Source organism: Symphalangus syndactylus, chromosome 19 (genome assembly GCF_028878055.3).
Source record: "Symphalangus syndactylus isolate Jambi chromosome 19, NHGRI_mSymSyn1-v2.1_pri, whole genome shotgun sequence".
NCBI classification, from domain to species: Eukaryota; Metazoa; Chordata; class Mammalia; order Primates; family Hylobatidae; genus Symphalangus; species Symphalangus syndactylus.
In genome coordinates, this window is record NC_072434.2 from 9,620,864 (window position 1) to 9,640,813 (window position 19,950).

A 19,950-nucleotide genomic window follows, 5' to 3' on the forward strand; every position below is an offset into this window, starting at 1 on the left:
TACTTGGGAGGCTCAGGCAGGAGAATGGCGTGAACCTGGGAGGCGGAGCTTGCAGTGAGCCAAGATCACGCCACTGCACTCCAGCCTGGGCGACAGGGCAAGACTCCGTCTCAAAAAAAACAAAAAAAGATAGCTAATGACAGTATTCAAAATTAACTTCATATAAAATAATGTACACAATGTAAAAGCCCCATAGTATTAAAAGAGAAGTCTCTTGTGTTTCTGTTTCCTAACCCTTTTCTGAAATAATGAAAATCAGTAATCTGCTTTACCCCTTCTTTCTCCTCTGGTCCTGCTTCTTAAAAGTAAACATTCTCAACTGTTTTAAGCTATTTTTCCTGAAATTATAATATGCTTTTATTCCTTTTTGATAAACTTTTTACTGACTTTATATAGTATGGTAGGTGAAATTTTAGCTTTTTAAAACCAAAATCCCCTCTTCTTCCTCCTTCAACTTCTCCCCGTTTCCCTCCTCTCAAATTTGAAATCCTACTTGATGGTTACATTACTCTGACTATCTAAAGGTTATTTACTCCTGAAATAAGTAATACATTATAATGATATTTTCTTTCTTGTACAACTCTATCACCAGAAATTAATAATAAACTTTTTCATTTGCTTAGTTTTTTTAGTTGTGAAAAATTGAAAAATATCGGCTGGGCATGGTAGCTCACATCTGTAATCCCAGCATTTTGGGAGGCTGAGGCGGGCAGATCACAAGGTCAGGAGATTGAGACCATCCTGGCTAACACGGTGAAACCCCATCTCTACTAAAAAAAATACAAAAAATTAGCTGGGCATGGTGGCGAGCACCTGTAGTCCTAGCTACTCGGGAGGCTGAAGCAGGAGAATGTCATGAACCCAGGAGGTGGAGCTTGCAGTGAGCTGAAATCACACCACTGCACTCCAGCCTGAGCGAGAGTGAGACTCAGTCTCAAAAAAAAAGAAAAGAAAAGAAAAAAGAAAAATATCAAACATACTTAGGAGAGAACATAAAAAAACTCCCACATATACCCATAAGCTAGATTTTATAACTACTAACATTTCATCATAGTGGATTTATCAAATTTTTTTTTTCACTAAAGTATTTTAGGCCAGGTGTGGTGGCTCACTCCTGTAATACCAGCACTATGGGAGGCTGAGGTGGGTGGACCATTTGAGGTCAGGAGTTTGAGACCAGCCTGGCCAATATGGTGAAAACTCTTGTCTCTACCAAAAATACAAAAATTAGCCAGGCATGGTGGTGCATGCCTGTAATTCCAGCTACTCAGAAGACTGAGGCAGGAGAATCACTTGAACCTGGGAGGCAGAAGTTGCAGTGAGCCGAGATTGCGCCACTGCACTCTAGCCTCAAAAAAAAAAAAAAAGTTAAAGCAAGTGCAAGTGTAAGACATTATTGACATTTCACCTCTAAATACTTTTTTGTTCTTTTGAGACAGGGTCTTGCTCTGTCGCCTAGATTGGAGTGTAATGGCACACTCTCAGCTCACGGCAACCTTCACCTCTCAGGCTCAAGTGATCCTCCTTCCTCAGCCTTCCAAGCAGCTGGGACTACAGGTGCATGCCACCACACCTAGCAAATATATATGTATATTTTTTGTAGAGACAAGATTTCTCTATGTTGCCCAGGGTAGTTTCTTGAATTCCTGAGATCAAGCGATCCGCCCACCTCAGCCTCCCAAAATGCTGGGATTATGGGCGTGAGCCTAGCTTCCCTAAATACTTAATTATCCATTTCTAAATAATAATTCTTTATATAACCATAATATCACCATCATAACAACATTAAAAACAGTGTTTTAATATAATATGAAACCCAATTCCTATTCAAATTTCCCCAATTGTCCCTGTCTTTTTAGAACCGGTTTATTAAAATCAGAATTAAGTCTCTTTTAACCTTGAACTGCTTTCTCTCCCCCACACATATTTTTTAATGCCTTTGACTTACTGAAGAGACCAGGTCAGTTGTCCTGTACAATGTCCCACATTCTAGATTTTTTTTTTTTTTTAGAGATGGGGTCTTGCTCTGTCACCCAGGCTGGAGTGCAGTGGCGTGATCACAGCTCATTGCAGTCTTAACCTCCTGGCCTCAAGTGGTCCTTCCATCTCAGCCTCCCAAGTAGCTACGATTACAGGCACATGTCACCATCCCTGGCTAATTTTTAAATTTTTTTTGTAGAGACAACATATTGCCATGTTTCCTAGGCCAGTCTTAAACTCCTGGACTCACGTAATCCTCCTCCCTCAGCCTCCCAAAGTGTTGGGATTACAGGTATGAGCCACTGTGCCCAGGCCCCACATTCTAGATTTTATCGTCTTGTCTATTCGTGGTTTCACTTAATTTGTTCCTCTATCCTCTGTATTTCTTATAGATTGGAAATTAGAGCTAAAAGCTTGATTATATTCAGGGTTTGAGGTCTTCATTAATGTCTTGTGATCTTTGTCTTTTGTTACTTGTGGATGATTTGAAAACTGCATCATTTGAAAACTGTGTGCATGAGCCACACTTGTTGATTACTGGACTTAAATAGGGTGACCAGAAATGAGCTGGCCTTTGTCAGTATCCATAGGTCTTTTTTCTAGGACCATTTAGTTTCTCCAAAGATGAATGTTCCAGTCTCCCAGCTGAGGGTATATTCTTGGCTGCTGACGTTAATACCAGAACACAGGAAGGAGGCTGGTGTTCCCACTATTCAATATGTAGGCTTCCACTAGTATCCTATTTTCAACTCCATGTCTCACTCACTACCTACTATATCTGGTCTCCTGAGCCTCAACATTCTATATTTGCAGTTGTCTCTTGAGGGTTGTGGTGGGGGTCTGTGGAATAAAGGAGTGGTCACCTAGTTTTGTAGGATGGAAAAAGGTACCTAGAGTCTGATTACTCTGTATATAGATGTTCAACTAATCATCCTTGTTTTCTGACCCAGGTCTCATTCATACTTCCCATGGCACCTGTTGCCTTTGAGCTCTAGGCCTTTCTGGGGTTTTGTGTGGCAAAGTGGCTTGCTTCTTATTGACATGCTCCTTGTCAAGACCTTAGGTTGTAACATAGTTCATTCAGCTAAAGAAGTTATTACTCTTCCATCTGCTTTCTCTTTATCATAATATACACTGATTTCTCACATTTGCTTTAGTTTGCTGGTTGTTTAATCTTTTGTCCTTGTAGGTTTATGCCTCTTTTTATTCCTTTACTATTATTTTCATGATATTTTGAAAGGGAAAAGAGATAGACATATGAAGGCAAGATGCTGTGTTAATTAGTAGAGGCTATCAATTCTGCTGGTGCTATTTAAATAGTACCATTAATCAGGATGAAAGGAAAGAAGATGAGAAACTAACATTTATTGTCTATTATATGCCAGACACTAGTTCACCAAAACCTTAAATGATAGATATCATCGCCATTTTCCTAATAAGGATTCTGAAACTGAGAAAAATTAAGTCACATGTTAATACTTATATAACCAGTAAATGAAGAAGCAGCTTTGTATTCAAACCTGGGTCTTTCTAGACCCTAAATGTGTCACAAGGATCATTAAAGTCATCTTTTTTCACCAAAGTGCAGCTAGATGAGAAATGTAGAGTCAAAGGAATATTATCTACTCCTTCATGCTCAGAACAATGCTGGTGAAACACATACCTTTTTCAATCCATTGCTCAAAATCAACTGGCTCTTTAGACGTGCTCTTTTCAATCTTCAAGGTCTGTACTAACATTGGAAACAAAGTAAGTAAAGTGTTAATCTGGCTCTATGTTTTTGTCCCTATATTTCTTTTTCCCTCTGCCTGAGATTATCATGCACAGTGGAACTACACAGAGCACTGGGATCAGAAACATCACGGAAGTTACTCTGTATTTTTCCAAAAAACCCTATGGTAAAATATAGTCCTGTGTAACTAATCTTCCAAATGTTTGCAACCATACAACACAGAGCAAGTAGAGCTTTTCTGAATTTGGCATTATTCCGACTATTTTGTGCGTACTCGCGATACTACTACTATTGGTGGTCTTGGTCATAAACATTTATGGAAAGCCTATGATGAGTCAAACATATTTATCCATTCACTTTTGACTACAATCTTATGAGAAAGGTATTTTAACCCATTTTCCTGGTGAGAAAACAGGTTCAGAGGAGCCAAGCAAGGTGTTCAATGATATATAGCTAGTAAGTGCCAGAAATGGAATTCAAACTTTAGGTATGACTCCAGAGCCTCCACAATTAATGAGAGAAGAGACTTATCAGGAATACAGTCATCTTCCTTCTAAACTGGTTTCTCTCCACTGCTCCAGTCCAGTCTCTACCACTCCAGATCCATTCCTCCTCTTCTTTGTCCTGTTCTGTGCCATGAGGGGCTAACCTCTGTGGACTCTATCACCTGGATTCATTTACCCACTGGCTTCTGATTGGATTTGGCCAGTGGGAGACACCAGGGGGAGACTGGGGTGGGGAAGGCACATCAGCCAATTTTATCTCCACTCCCTCTCTGCTTCAGTGTGACATCTTTGACATTCTCCTGCCTACGCCTCCTATTAGGCCCTTTTACACAGGCTCCAGCTCTCACAGATCTCTGATAACACTATTTCCTTCCCTTGTGCCAGGGCTGGTTACAGCTTCCTGCTATAGCTAGTTTCTGAGGGACTTATCATTCCTTGCCTTGTTTGTTCCCTTAACCCAGGCCATAATTTTGCAAGTGGCCCCATCAATAGAGCCTCTTCATTTGAACCATCTGGGATGTATTCTGTTTCCCGCCATGATTTTGTCTGATACATTTTATCCTTAAATAAATAGGATTAGAATGATGTCCCAAGGGAGATTATCCCCCTAAATTCCTGAGAAAATGCCACTAGTAATAGAAGAATCTCAACTATCCAATGTAAATAATCAGAGTTATCAGATTTTCAACAAGAATTTGACAAATAACTCCAGGACAAATGAATCTAGAATAAAGATGTCATGGAACTCAGTGTTCTGGCAAGCTGGTGTCTTATGTTCCTAATAGGGCCTTTTGCCAAAGACTTTTACATAGTAAATTGCATGGAAATTATTATGTGCTTTGGAAGGGTTTCAAATTTGCAGTTTCAGAGAGGCCAATTGAGCTCAAGGCATTTACCCCATAATCCCCATCCTTTTACCCCAGCAATAAGACTGGATTCCATGCTATCAAGAAAAACTAGCGTTTTGCCAAAAGTTTACATATATGCCTTCTGCCTGTGAAAAAAATGAAACGATAATGAAAACTAAAATATTAGCCTTACCTGGAGCACCAAAAAAAAAAAGAAGAAAAAATTAATGTAAGATTTGCTTACCAAAGTAACTTTGGATTACAAGCCTTTCAATCTTTACATATTTGTGGAAACAAATAATGAATTCCTGGGGAAACAGTCCTGTGGTGGTCCAAAACGTTTCTGGATTCCTATTGTTAATTTTAAAGAAAAAATAAGAACAGCCAAATATAAACGGTTAATCACAAAATTTTATTGAATACCTGTTTTTTCAAATTAAATGACTACTGGATTCTCACATCTCCTTTCTGTTAACTCTGCCTCTAATCTCTCTCCAACTTTAATAATTCTTCTTTACTACTAGCAGGTATTCTTTTCTAAAACACAGAAACAGAATTGATGTCACTCCTATCTAAATGCCTCAGTGGTCCCTTTATTGCCTATAATTCTAAACTCCTTCGTATGGCATTTAAGACTGTACAATCTGGTTCCATCGTTAAGTTATAGTCTCTTCCATCACTGTGGTCACACTGGGCCACTTAAAATTCTGCAAATATGTTAGGGAGGCTCTTGCTTCTGTACCTTAGTTCATTCATGAGGTTTTTTTTTGACCTGAAAAACCCTTCTTCCCCTTGCATAAGTTCATTCACTTTCTGGTCAGCAGTTCAAGACCAGCCCGGCCAACATGGTGAAACCCTGTCTCTACTAAAAACACAAAAATTAGCTTGGTGTGGTGGCACATGCTGGTAGTCTCAGCTACTTGGGAGGCTGAGGCCCAGGAGGCAGAAGTTGCCATGAGCTGAGATTGCACCACCGCACTCCAGCCTGGATGACAGAGGGAGACTCCATCTCAAAAAAAAAAAAAAAAAAAAAAAAAAGATTTTCTAAGATCCCTTCTGATTTCCTTTTTGACTCATGGGTTATTTAGAAGTGCAGTGTTTAATTTCTAAGTTTTGGGGGGTTTTCTGAATATCTTTTTGTTGTTTATTTCTAATTTAATTACACAGTGGTCAGAGAACATACTCCGTAAGATTTTAACCTTGAAATATATTGAGACTTATTTTATGTTTCAGCACATTTCAGTGAATGTTCAATATGTTGGGTTTTGTTTTAAGAGACTGAGTCTCGCTCTGTCACTCAGACTGCAGTGCAGTGGCACGATCTTGGCTCACTGCAGCATTGACCTCCTGGGCTCAAGCCATCCTCCTGCCTCAGCTCCAAAAGGAGCTGGGACTACAGGTACACGCCACCATGACTGGCTAATTTTTGTGTTTTTTCGTAGAGATGGGGTTTTGTCATGTTGTCCAGGCTGGTCTCAAACTCCTGAGCTCAGGTAATCCGCCTGCCCTGGCCTCCCAAAGTGCTGAGATTACAGGCGTGAGCCACCACACACAACCCATCAATACATTCTTGTTCCATGTTGTTGACTATAGTGTTCTATAACCGTCAACAAAGTCAAGGTTATGATATTATTCAGATCATCTATGTCTTTATTGATTTTCTGCCAAATTGTTCTATCATTACTGAGAAAAGGGTATTAAAATAACTGTAACTGTGAATTTGTCTATTTCTCCCTTTCATCTGTCAGATTTTGCTTTATGTAGTTTAAAGAACTATCATTAGGTCCATATACACTTAGGATTATCCTGTCTTCCTTTTTTCCTTTTTCTTTTTTTTTTTTTTTGAGGCGGAGTCTCACTCTGTCGCCCGGGCTGGAGTGCAGTGGCACAATCTTGGCTCACTGCAAGCTCCACCTCCTGGGTTCACGCCATTCTCCTGCCTCAGCCTGCCGAGTAGCTGGGACTACAGGCATGTGCCACCATGCCCGGCTAATTTTTTATTTTTAGTAGATAAGGGGTTTCACCGTGTTAGCCAGGATGGTCTCGATTTCCTGACCTCGTGATCCGCCTGCCTCGGCCTCCCAAAGTGCTGGGATTACAGGCATGAGCCACCGTGCCCAGCTATCCTCTCTTCCTAATGAATGGACCCTCTAACACTATAAAGTGTCCCCTTTGTCTCTGGTAATACTCCTTGTCTTATATTCTACTTTGTCTGACATGAATATAACTACAGCGACTTTCTTATGTAAACTGTTTGTAGGATGCATCTTCTTTCATCCTTTTATTTCCAACCTATTCATATCTTTATATTTAAAGTGCATATCTTTTAGACAATATATATTTGGGTCTTGGATTTTTATCCAGTCTGACAATCTGATATTTAACTGGAGTGTTTAGCCCTGCTGACATTTAGTGTAACTACGGATATGGCTGGGTATAAATCTACCATCTTGCTATTCATTTTTGTCCCTCCCGCCTATTCTTGTCCTGTTTCTTCTCTCCTGTTTCTGATTGAATAATTTTTTTTAATTCCATTTAATTCCTCTATTTTTTTTAGCTATACCTCCTTTATTAGAAATTTTTGAAATAGCTGCTCTCTAGGTTACAACATAAAAACCTCATGGTAGTCAGTTTACACTGAACATCACTTTTGTGCCATTGTTGTCATATATTTTACATATATAATATATCCCATAATACAGTTTTTTTCATTAAGTGGTCAGTTATCTTTCAAAAAAATTAAAAGAAGAAAAAAAGGCAGTCTTTTATGTTTACCCAAATATTTATCATTTCCAGTACACCTAATTTCTTCTTATAGGTTTGATTTTCCACCTAATATTATACCTCTTCAACCTGCAGAATTTCCTTTAGCATTCCTTATGACTCAGGTCTATTTGTGATGAAAAATGCCTTTATCCTATCTTCATTTTTGGAAGATAAGTTTAGCTAGACACAGAATTCTCGGTTGACAGCGTTTTTAAATATTTGCTTGTTTCTCCCTTCCCCAGTATTTAAAGATACTGCTCCATTGTTGTCTGGCTTCCACTGTTTGTGATGTAAAGTCAGCTGCCATTAGCACTATTGTTCCTCTGTATATAATAGTTTTTATTTCCTTCTAGCTATTTTAAATATTTTTTTCCTTTTTCAGCAGTTTGACTAAGATACAATGTCTGTATTTATCTAGCTTTGGGCTTGCTGAGTTTTTTGGATCTATAAGTTGGTATTTTAAAATAAAATTGGGAAAAATTCAGCTCAAAATAGAAACAACCCAGATGTCCATCAACTGATGAATGCGTAAATAAAATGTGCTATATCCATACAATGAAATCTTGACAATAAATAAGAATGAAGTACTGATATGTGCTACAACATGGATTAACCCTGAGAACATGTAAGTGAAAGAAACCAGGCCAGGTGTGTTAGCTCATGCCTGTAATCCAAGCACTTTGGGAGGCTGAGGCAGGTAGGTTGCTTGAGGTCAGGAGTTCAAGACCAGCACAGCCAACATGGTAAAACCCTGTCTCTACTAAAAATACAGAAATGAGCCAGGTGTAGTGGTGCACACCTGTAGTCATAGCTACTTGGGAGGCTGGGGCATGAGAATCACTTGAACTCAGGAGGCAGAGGTTGCAGTGAGCTGAGACTACACCACTGCACTCCAGCTTGAATGACAGAGCAAGACTCTGTCTCAAAAAAGCAAAAAACAAAGAAACCAGTCACGGCTGGGGGTGGTGGCTCATGCCTGTAATCCCAGCACTTTGGGAGGCTGAGGCAGGCAGATCATGAGGTCAAGAGATCAAGACCATCCTGGCCAACATGGTGAAATCCCGTTTATACTAAAAATACAAAAATTAGACGGATGTGGTGGTGCCTGCCTTAATCCCAGCTACTCGGGAGGCTGAGGCAGGAGAATCGCTTGAACCCAGTAGGTGGAGACCGCAGTGAGCCAAGACTGCGCCACTGCACTCCGACACCGTCTCAAAAGAAACCAGTCACAAAAGACCACGTGTATGGTTCTATTTATATGAAATGTCTCAAAAGATAAAATCTACAGAAACAAAGTAGATTAATGCTTGCCTAGGGCTAGTATGGATGGGAAAATACAGGGTGACTGATAACAAGTGTGGGGTTTCTTGTGTGGGGTTTCTTTTTGGGATGATGAAAATGTTCTAAAATTGATTGTGGATATGGCTATGTAACTCTGTGAATAGGCTGGAAGCCACTGAATTGTACATTCTAAATGGGCAAATTGTATGGTATGTGAATAATATGTCAATAAGGTTGTTACACCCCCCCCAAAAAAAAAGGCCAGAACTACTTTTTTTTTTTTTTTTTTAAGAGACAGGGTCTTGCTCTGTCACTCAGGCTGGAGTATAGTGGCACAAACTTCCAGGCTCAAGTGATCCTCCTGCCTTGGCTTCCCAAAGTGCTGGGATTATGGGTGTGAACCACCTTGCCCAGCCAGGGCCTACTCTCCTAACTCAAAATTCTGGGTTTTTATAAAAAGCTTAATATTTTACAATCTCCTTTCATATTTATATTAAATTTTACCTATTGAAATTCATTAATCTTAATTTCCCCATGTTTTTCTTTGGATGCTTTCAATGAACAAAACCAATAGAATAACATAAAACATCACGTAGAGATACACTTGAATTTTAAAATGACATCTAACTAGGCCGGGCGTGGTGGCTCATGCCTGTAATCCCAGCACTTTGGGAGGCCGAGGCGGGCTGATTATGAGGCCAGGAGTTTGAAACCAACCTGGCCAATATGGTGAAACCCTGTCTCTACTAAAAATACAAAAAATTAGCTGGGCGTGGTGGCGTGCATCTGTAATCCCAGCTACTCGGAAGGCTGAGGCAGAAGAATCACTTGAACCTGGGAGGCGGAGGTTGCAGTAAGCCGAGATGACACCACTGCACTCCAGCCTGGGCAACAGAACGAGATTCCATCTCAAAAAAACAAAAAAAACAAAAACAACAACAAAAAAAATTAGTCGGACATGGTGGTGCATGCCTGTAGTCCCAGCTACTCAGGAGGCTGAGGCAGGAGAATCGCTTGAACCCAGGAGGCAGAGGTTGCAGTGAGCCGAGATTGTGCCACTGCACTCCAGCCTAGGTGACAGAGTGAGACCCTGTCTCAAAAAAAATAAAAAAGACATCTAACTAAATCTTGTAATTATGTATAAGGAAGTCATCAAAGTGGTAGTTTTCTTTTAAATATGAATTTATAGCTAACACCTATTTTACATGGATTATCTCATGTGATTTTTTTCTCAATTCTGAGGTCAGCAGGAAAGGTGGTATTATCCCCATTTTTCAGATCAGTAACTGAGGCTCAAAGAGTAATATATGTACTCTTTGACCAAGATAACACATAGTTCACTTACCCAGGAATTTTAATTCTAAATATAGTATTCTTCTACACTACACCAAAAGGACTGATTTTCTCTCTTCTTTTTTACTTTGCTTTTTTTCCCTAGCATAGAACTTCTTTTCCCCTTTTTCATTGACACATTGAACACAAAGGGCAGAGGAAAAGTAGAAGTATAATCATTTTCTTTTTTTAAAGATGCGGTCTTGCTATGTTGCCCAGGCTAGTCTGAAACTCCTGAACTCAAGCTATCCTCGTGCCTCAGCCACTGTGCCCAGCTATTTATTTAACTCTTATTTCTGAAAGAATGGAGAGTTTGGAGCAGGGCCATAAAACAATATTCCATTATCCTGTAGGGACACATTTATAGCACTGTTTTCTCCAAATAATCCTACGGTTACTCTATTTAGATAAAGCAACTGTGAACAGAAAATAACTTTTTGTTTTTCTTTGAGACAGAGTCTCGCTCTGTCACCCAGGCTGGAGTGCAGTGGCACGATCTCAGCTCACTGAACTTCCACCTCCTGGGTTCAAGCGATTCTCATGCCTCAGCCTCCTGAGGAGCTGGGACTATAGGTGCACACCACCACACCTGACTAATTTTTTGGTATTTTTAATAGAGACAGAGTTTTGCCAAGTTGGCCAGGCTGGTCTTGAACTTCTGACCTCAACTGATCTGCCCACCTCAGCCTCCCGAAATGCTGGGATTAAGACATGAGCCACCGCGCCTGGCCAGAAATTAACTTTTAGTGTCTACAATATAGAGTCTAGTTATATTTTCTGGAACTGCATATGGATTAAAAGTCCCCGATGTATTCTGTTCAGTTATCAGGACAGTAATTACATTATTCCATGTTTTCCCGTACTAAGAGTTTTTGTCTCATCTAAAAAAATTATGTCTTTATTCATCAAGATGGACGGACAGAGCCTAAAATACTAACTGGGATATATGATAGCTAATCTTAATGTTCTATAAACATATAAACATACTCGCTTGAGAGAAAGATCACCAAAGTAGTGCAAGGTAAATTGATCTTGCCTTAGAAAACTAATCTATCTCCAATCAGAATCAAGGAGTGTTTTTGGAAAGTCCTCTATTTCTGGCAAACAACTTAAGGCAAATCTCCACAGTTCTGTGTATCCTTAAAGCAGTTCCCATGTTAATTTTTCTACTCCAAGACAGAGTAGGATAGTAACTATTACCTGAATTTCAAGAAGTAAACAACTAAGAAGAAGAAAGAAGGGACACAGGCAAAAAGCAGATATTGAATTTTTTATTCAAACTAAGTTTGAGTTAACCTAGTGTAGCACAAAGATCCCTGAAGTACAAGTTAGAAGACATGACTGTCAGTTGATTCTGCCTCTTGCTTATCTGTGTAATTTTGAGCAAGTCATTTTTATTTTGAGCAAGTCATCTGATCATTCTTTTCTTCATCTTTACAACGGAGTTGGAAATACTTTTTTGTGCTTCTTATTCCCCAAGATTACTGTGAGGGTCAACTGACAAAGCATCTGTGAAATTATCAAGCCCTATGCAAATGCAAATGTACAATAATACATGCATATATATGTGTTTTTATGTGTGTGTGTGTGTGTAGACTTTGATTACTTTCCAATATTAGTCAAGTTTGACTCATAGAAATAGTCTCTGACTTACAGGAATTCACAGTTGAGAGAGGGAACAAACATTAAAAATAAACAATACAATAAAGGAAAAACTAAGGTAACAGAGGTATATACCAAATGTTATTAGAGCCCAGCAAAGAGATAAATGAATCTGAGGAGAAAAGTCGGTTGTCATAAAGATTACAACTACACTTCAAGGAAGAGGCTGAGCTGCTAGAATTTCATCCAGATACATGGGCTTCAAGACACACAAAGAATCATGAAACCTCTGTTACAACCAGTTCTGCCTTCAGTGATTAAAAGTAGTACTTAACGTCTTTAGACCTCTCTTACCACAAGTCTAAAATAAAGGGTTTTGGCAAAATAAACCCATAAGTCCCACCAGCCCTATAATTAGATGATTCTATGAGTCAAACTCTGTTCATTGTACACATACCAAGAAAGAGGGTTCAAGAAAGTAATAAGCCAGAACTATTAAAAAAGGAGTCATCCACCAGGCAGGGGGCTCACGCCTGTAATCTCAGTATTTTGGGAGGCCAAGGCGGGCGAATCACCTGAGGTCGGGAGTTCGAGACCAGCCTAACCAACATGGAGAAACCCCTTCTCTACTAAAAATACAAAATTAGCCAGGTGTGGTGGTGCATGCCTGTAATCCCAGCTACTCGGGAGGCTGAGGCAGGAGAATCGCTTGAACTTGGGAGGCGGAGGTTTTGGTGAGCCGAGATTGTGCCATTGCACTCCAGCCTGGGCAACAAGAGCAAAACTCCGTCTCAAAAAAAAAAAAAGAGTTCTCAGGCCGGGCTCAGTAGCTTACACCTGTAATCCCAGCACTTTGGGAGGCCAAGGTGGGCGGATCACAAGGTCAGGAGTTTGAGACCAGCTTGGCCAATACAGTGAAATCCCATCTCTACTAAAAATACAAAAATTAGCCAGGTGTGGTAGTGCATGCCTGTAGTCCCAGCAACTCAAGAGGCTGAGGCAGGAGAATCACTTGAACCCGGGAGGTGGAGATTGCAGTGAGCCAAGATGGTGCCACTGTACTCTGGCCTGGGCAACAGAATGAGACTCTGTCTCAAAAAAAAAAAAAATAAAAAATAAGGAGTCCTCCCATTCCCATTAACTGCTTTTTCTTGGAATCAGATGTCTAAGAACAATATTTAGAAAAATATCTACCTAGAAAAAGCTCTAGCACAATAAAGAGTAGAAATTGGAAGATATCAAAAAGGGGAGAAGCAAAACAATACACGATAGCAGGGAATGAAGCATTCAGTTCTGCAAAGATATCACTTAGACCAGTAAGGAAATAGGTAGTAAATAGGAAGTTACAATATTTACATTCTTATTCCAAGAAAAACGGAGTAAAACCATAACCAGACCTTAAAATTTACACTTCCATAAAATGAAGTTGTTTGAGTTTTTGCCTTGGTAAACCACTTCTAAAAAAACCTATTTGTATCAAGAGTTCAGTTTAGGCATTATAAAGAAAAGGATGAAAAACCTAAATATACACAGCTCAATTAGTTTCAGAAATGGTACCAAAAATGGATATCAGGTAATCCACCAAACATTTATTAAACTATGTTTAATAGGGCAAGTTGTTATAAAACACAGTCCAAGTACTCAAGGGATTCACTGATTTAAGACTGTAAACAACAAAGTATAGTAACTCTTACCCATCAATGATATTTTCAGGTGGGTGTTTTTCATCACTTGATGTAGCTAAAATCACTTCGGACCCTTCAGAGCTCAGACAGAGATCAATTTTTCTCATCTTAAAGTGTTTAACCTGCAAATTAAAAAATAACAAAAAAAGCAATTTCTTGATTCTCTAAACTTTATCTGAGAAAACGAAGTGAGAAGGAAAGGCTGTTGCCTAGCAGATGGTTTAACACCCAAGCTATTTAACATGTGGGAGGGACTCTAACATGTTTGTTTATGTAAGAAACCTCTCCCAGGGATAATTTATAAGACATGACTATTTCTGCTACTCTGCTTCACAAAATAAGTCCCCGACTACCCTAGCCAAACAAAAAAACAAAAACACAGAGGTACAGGAAGAAGGTCAACTGAGGAGAACAACATAGAATACCATAAAAATACTCCATTAATCTGAAAGAAGGCAGAAAAAGAGAAACAAAAGAATAAAGAAAAATGGGACAAATAGAAAACAAATAGCAAGAACACAGATTTAAGCAAAAATACATCAATTATTCCATTGAGTGTTAATAAACACTCAATTATTAAATTAAAAAAACAACTAAATAATGTTTTCCAGAGACACATTCTAAATATAAATATACAGACTAAAAGCAAAATGACAGAATAAGGTATAAAGTCTTAATGTCTGGCAAGGTAAATTTCCTTACTTTTCTTAAAATTTTTAAAAATTTTCATTATTTTATGTTTTATTTTTTTAGAAATAGGGTCTCACTCTGACACCAAGGCTGGAGTGCAGTGGAGCGATCATGGCTCACCGCAGCCCTGAACTCCAGGGCTCAAGTGATCCTCCCACCTTAGCCTCCCAAGTAGCTGAGACTACAGGTATGCCACTATGCCCAGCTAATTTTTTAAAAAATTCTCTGTAGAGGCCAGGTGTGGTGGCTTTCGCATGTAATCCCAGAACTTTGGGAGGCCAAAAAAATTTCTTTTTTTTTTCTGTAGAGATGGGGTCTTGCTGTGCTGCACAGGCTGGTCTTTTTTTTTGAGATGGAGTCTCACTCTTGTTGCCCAGGCTGGAGTGCAATGGTGCGATCTCGGCTCACTGCAACCTCTGCCTTCCGGTTTCAAGCAATTCTCCTGCCTCAGCCTCCTGAGTAGCTGGGATTACAGGCAACAGCCACCACGCCCAGCTAATTTTTGTATTTTCAGTAGAGACGGGTTTCACCATGTTGGCCTGGCTGGTCTCAAACTCCTGACCTCATGATCCGCCCACCTCAGCCTCCCAAAGTGCTGGGATTACAGGCGTGAGCCACCACGCCCGGCTTGCACAGGCTAGTCTTAAAACTCCTGGCCTCAAGTGATCCTCCTGCCTCAGCCTTTCAAAGTGCTGGGATTAAAGGCATGCGCCACTGTGCCCGGCCAATATCAATATTTTATAAAAATGCATTTATTCTTAGTTTTTGTTTATTAGCATAAAGTTCACTTTCTATTATATTTTAAAAACTAGTATTGATAGTATTAAAAGTGTGGTAACATTGGTAAGAAATAAAAACATATATTTTAATTTTTTGTGCCTTTTTTCTCTATCAATCTTACCACAGCTTTCGACACTATTGATACCAGAGAACCAGTCACTGTGGGATGAACATTGTCAAGCCTTAGTTTTAAGAGGAGAAAGATGGTGAATTCTGTAAATACAGATTGATAAACTTGAATGCTAATTCTCAACAAAATTCTAAAATTGTTAAATTTCATTATTAAAATGGTAACCTTGAAAATGTAACCAAGGAAGTACTAAAATTGGAAGTAGCAGTAACATTAGTTTACAAGCTATACCAAACCTATACATTTCTGTTTGTCTGATGGAATTCCTACCCATTTGGAACGTGTTCTAAACATTTTAACAAAACTTCAGACAAAGCTTCTCAAGATACTCTGTGGACCCGACAGAGAAATAGGAATTGGGTGATAGCTACGACTCTAGGTAGATATTTCTAACTCTGAGTGGCTATACTCCAAGAATGACGATTAATGGAAGAAAATGAACTTGTGGAGGACTTCTTATCCTACTCAACATTTTTATTAATTAAGGACGCACAAAGTATGCTTATCAATTTTGCAGACACAAAGCTGGGATGTCAGCTGATATGCTAGGTGACAGAATTAGCATTCAAAAAGAAATGAGCAGCTAGAAAGATGACTTGCAACGAGTAAGATATTTAATAAGGATAAAAGCAAAAACCTATACTCAGTTTTGAAAAAAATCAATCATACAAGGGTTGGTCTAAATCAGGGGTTAGCAAACTACTGCCTGTGAGCCAAATCTAGCCTGCCATCTGTTTCTGTATGGCCCACAAGTTAAAAATGTGTTTAACATTTTAAAATATTTTTAAAAATCAAAATATTCTGTGACACACAAAAATTACACGAAACTCAGATTTTAATGTCCATGAATTAATTATATTGGAAAGTGGCTATGTTCATTTGCTTATATATTGCCTATGGCTGATTATATGTTACAGTGACATAGCTGAGTCACTGTGACAGACTATAAGGCCCATAAAACCTGAAATATTTACCATTTAGTCCTTTACAAAAAAGTTTGCCAACCTCTGATCTGATAAAACATATAGGTTTGGTTGACCACAAAGTCAATATTAGGCAACAGTGTACTCTATCTGCCCCTAAAGGTAATGGAGTGCTATCTTAGAGTTAAGGAAGTACCACATTCCATCAACATTTTTGAACACCAATTGAACAAAGGGCCAAGCACTGTGCTAGTACTGCAAAGACGAATACAACAACCTAAGTGACTAAGACTTGGTTCTTGCCTTCAAGCTCAGAGTCAAGGAAGATGAATAAGCATGAAACTAACAGTATAATATACTATGTGCTAACATCGTGTGACGCACATCCGGAATACTGTGTTCAGTTCTGGGTAGTACGTTTTAAGTAGGACATTGTCAGGTGTGATATTGTTCAGAGGAGAGTAAAAAGTTCCTGGTGATCTATAAACCATATTACATAGAAAAAGGTGAAAAACAGAAATGCGACTACAATTTTTACTCTCAGCGGTGCTCACAAATGGAAAAAGGATTTAAATTTCTTTTTTTTTTTTTTACACCTCCTGGGGTGTGAACTGGACTCAACAAATGCACATTTTAAGCAGGAAGACTTTGGAGAGACAAGGACTTTAGTGCAAAGTATAGATTTTAAATTTCTTTCATCCCTGAAAACGCCCAAGAAAAGTCGGTAAAAGATCATAATCTATGGAAGAAGCCAAAGAAATCTACGGAGGAAGCCAAAGAAAGGATTCCTGCATTGGTAGTTCTTAGGCTGAGTCAGATTCTAGGAAAGGTAGATTGGGAATAGATCATGAAAGATCTGAAAAGCCAGGTTAATGGCAATGAACTTTATCCTGTACTCCAGTGGTTCTCAACTGGACTGGGGGTAGATTTTGGCCTCCAAGAGACACTTCAAAACATCTGAAGTTTTAACTGTCACAACTTGGGTGGGAGAATGCTGCTAAATATACCATCATATACAGGACAGCATATCCACAAGTAATTATTGGTCCCAAGTATAAATAGTGTAACGCTGGGGAAACTATGTCGTAATCTATTTGGCGGTGGAAATGTGAGGGTTGGAGATGTAGGGAGATAACTTTTTTTTTGAGACAAGGTCTGGGCTCTATGGCCCAGGCTGGAGTGCAATGATGCAATCTCGGCTCACTGCAACGTCTGCCTCCCGGACTCAAACGATCCTCCCACCTCAGCCTTCCAGTAGCTGGGACTACAGGCATGCACCACCACGCCTGGCTAATTTTTTTGTTTTGTAGAGACGGGGTTTTGCCATGTTGCCCAGGCTGGTCTCTAACTCTTGAGTTCAAGCGATCCGCCTGCCTTGGCCACCCAAAGTGCTGGGATTACAGAAGCGAGTCACTGTGTCCGGCCGAGAACTTGGTTTTTAAAAAAGAGTTACACTTTAGGGTTGATATGGAGGAGATGAATAGGAAAGAATATACTCTCCAAATGTTCAGTTCTTTTCTTACCTCACATTCTTAAGGTTTCTGAGAGAAGCAAACACATGCTTTAATACAAAACTCATTTCACACCTTCTATATTCACCATTATCCTTCCTATTTCCTGTTTTGGGTAGAATTACTTAAGTAGAAACGGCAGAGACTTGGTTTTCTTTAAGGCTCTTTGTTGCAGTTAATGAGAAGAGGCAACCAACCTTAGAGAAATCCATACAATGCCGGGCCTGGTGACTCGCCTGTAATCCTGACACTTTGGAAGGCCGAGGTGGGCGAACAGCTTGAGCTCACAAGTTCAAGACCAGCCTGGGCAACATGGTGAAACCCCGAAACCCTCTCTACTAAAAATACAAAAAAATCAGCCGGACCTGGTGGCAGGCACCTGTAATCCCAGCAATTTGGGAGACCTAGGCAGGCGGATCACTTGAGGTCAGCAGTTCAAGACCAGCCTGACCAACATGGTGAAACCTCATCTCTACTAAAAATATAAAAATTAGCTGGGTGTGGTGGCGGGCGCCTGTAATCCCAGCTACTCCAGAGGCTGAGGCAAGAGAATCTCCTGAACCCAGGAAGCGGAGGCTCAGTGAGGCGGGATCGCACCACTGCACTCCAGCGTGGGCGACAGAGCGATTATGTCTCCAAAAAACAAAACAACGTGCAGGTTTGGGAGGTATTCTCATCCCCCACCCCTTTAGAGCAAGGCAATTTCCTCAGGGCCGCAGTTTACCAAAGGTGGTACACTCTGGGGTGCTACCCTTTCCATTTTTTACAATCCCTCACCCTGGAATTTCCTGATGCCTTATCCTGTATTCTAAAGTAGGGCCACTGGTTTCGTCCCCAGTTCACCCTTTCATCGCTAGCTCACATGCCCTTTGTGGTCCTTCTTTCCCCAAACCTCTTCAGGTCAAGTCCTTAGAGGACCTTCTCCCTGACCAGCTCCCTTGGTTCTGGCGCTACAGCTGGACTCCTCACGCTCTTTCTTCAAGCATCATCCATTGGGAACGTGGTGTACTTTAGAAAACGCGGCCCCGGCCTACGGCTTCTGTCTCCGCGGGGCCAGGGCCACGGCTTCCAAGACAAACCAGCCCTGGCACCACCTTCTCACCTCCATCCCAAACCCTCCTCCTCAGTTCAAGGCCCTAAAGCCTCAGACTTGTGGAGACCCGCCCCCACATTATGTAAAGAATACATAAATGCCCCCGACCTTAGGTATAATTCATAGCTAGATGTGTTACATTGCGGCTGACAGCTTACATTACATTTTGGTAGACTAATTAATTTCGATTTACAACTGCTTTTCCTTTTTGGGGGTCAAGATGCTATTTCTGGCCGCAAAGAGCTTCGTGGGCTGGTACTGGCGCCTCCAGGGTCTAGAGGAGAAGGCGGGCCCGCGTCAGACCTCCCGCGGCGGCCCTTCCACGCCTCCCGCCGCGCGTCTCTTACCACCCCTCCACTGCTGCTCCCTTCCCACCAGCAGCCCCTTCCTTCTGCCTTGCCCGGCCAGGCCCCCACACCCCCTGGTGCCAGCCTGCCCACGCCGCTACCCGCTCGCCTGGAACTCCCGTCAGCTCTGGGCGCCGGACCTTCCGGGCTCGAAACCTCCCTTGCGCCCCGCCCCACGCAGAGCGTCCCGATCCGCCGCCCCGCCTCCCCGCCGCGGCCTCCGCGGAGTCCGGGGTCGCGCGCGCTCCAACTCCGAAATCTTCGCGCCACGCCTCCCACAAGCCCCGTCCCAACTCTCAGCCCCGTCCCCTCGCCGCGGCCACAGCTGAGTTCCCGGGCGCGCGCTCCTACCCCGAGCTCTTCGCGCCACGCCTCCCACAGGCCCCACCCCGCCTCAGCCCCGCCCCCTCGCAGCGGCCTCGGCCCCTCCTACCCCGAGCTCTTAGCGCCACGCCTCCCACAGGCCCCGCCCACAATCGGCCCCGCCCTCTCCGGCTCCCATTACTTCAAGGGCCAAGATGCGCAACCATTCCTGGGCGCCTTTCCCCAGGCCAGTCCCGGGGCGCGCGCTGCCTACCCTCCCCCAGCTCAGCTCTATCCCCGGGGCCCGCAGGACCCAGGGGATCCGCCCTCCCGCGAGCACGCACGCGCAGGACCCACCTCTGCGTTTTCCAAACTCCCGGCCCTCGGGTCGCCTGCCCTGGGCCCGGCCCCGCCTCCAGGTCCGGCCCCGCCTCCAGGTCC

At 41.5% G+C, this 19,950-nt stretch overlaps 1 protein-coding gene across 26 annotated transcripts in view; it reads right to left on the reverse strand.

Annotated features, from left to right (window-relative positions):
• IFT25 (intraflagellar transport 25) overlaps positions 1 to 19,950 on the reverse strand; it is a 46,316-nt gene that overhangs the window by 26,100 nt on the left and 266 nt on the right. For 3 of the 26 annotated variants that reach the window (XM_063613206.1, XM_063613203.1, XM_063613198.1), the window contains exons 1-4: positions 19,308 to 19,405; positions 13,742 to 13,854; positions 5,311 to 5,417; positions 3,644 to 3,712 (exon numbers count right to left, since the gene is read on the reverse strand). In XM_063613206.1, the coding sequence (XP_063469276.1) occupies positions 3,644 to 3,712; positions 5,311 to 5,417; positions 13,742 to 13,839 (274 nt within the window). In that variant the 5' untranslated portion in view covers positions 13,840 to 13,854; positions 19,308 to 19,405. Of the gene's footprint in view, positions 1 to 3,643; positions 3,713 to 5,310; positions 5,418 to 13,741; positions 13,855 to 17,963; positions 19,134 to 19,206; positions 19,439 to 19,557; positions 19,595 to 19,866; positions 19,939 to 19,950 lie in introns of those variants that run through there. The other 23 variants (XM_063613193.1, XM_063613197.1, XM_055235336.2 and 20 more) reach the window with 18 other exon arrangements.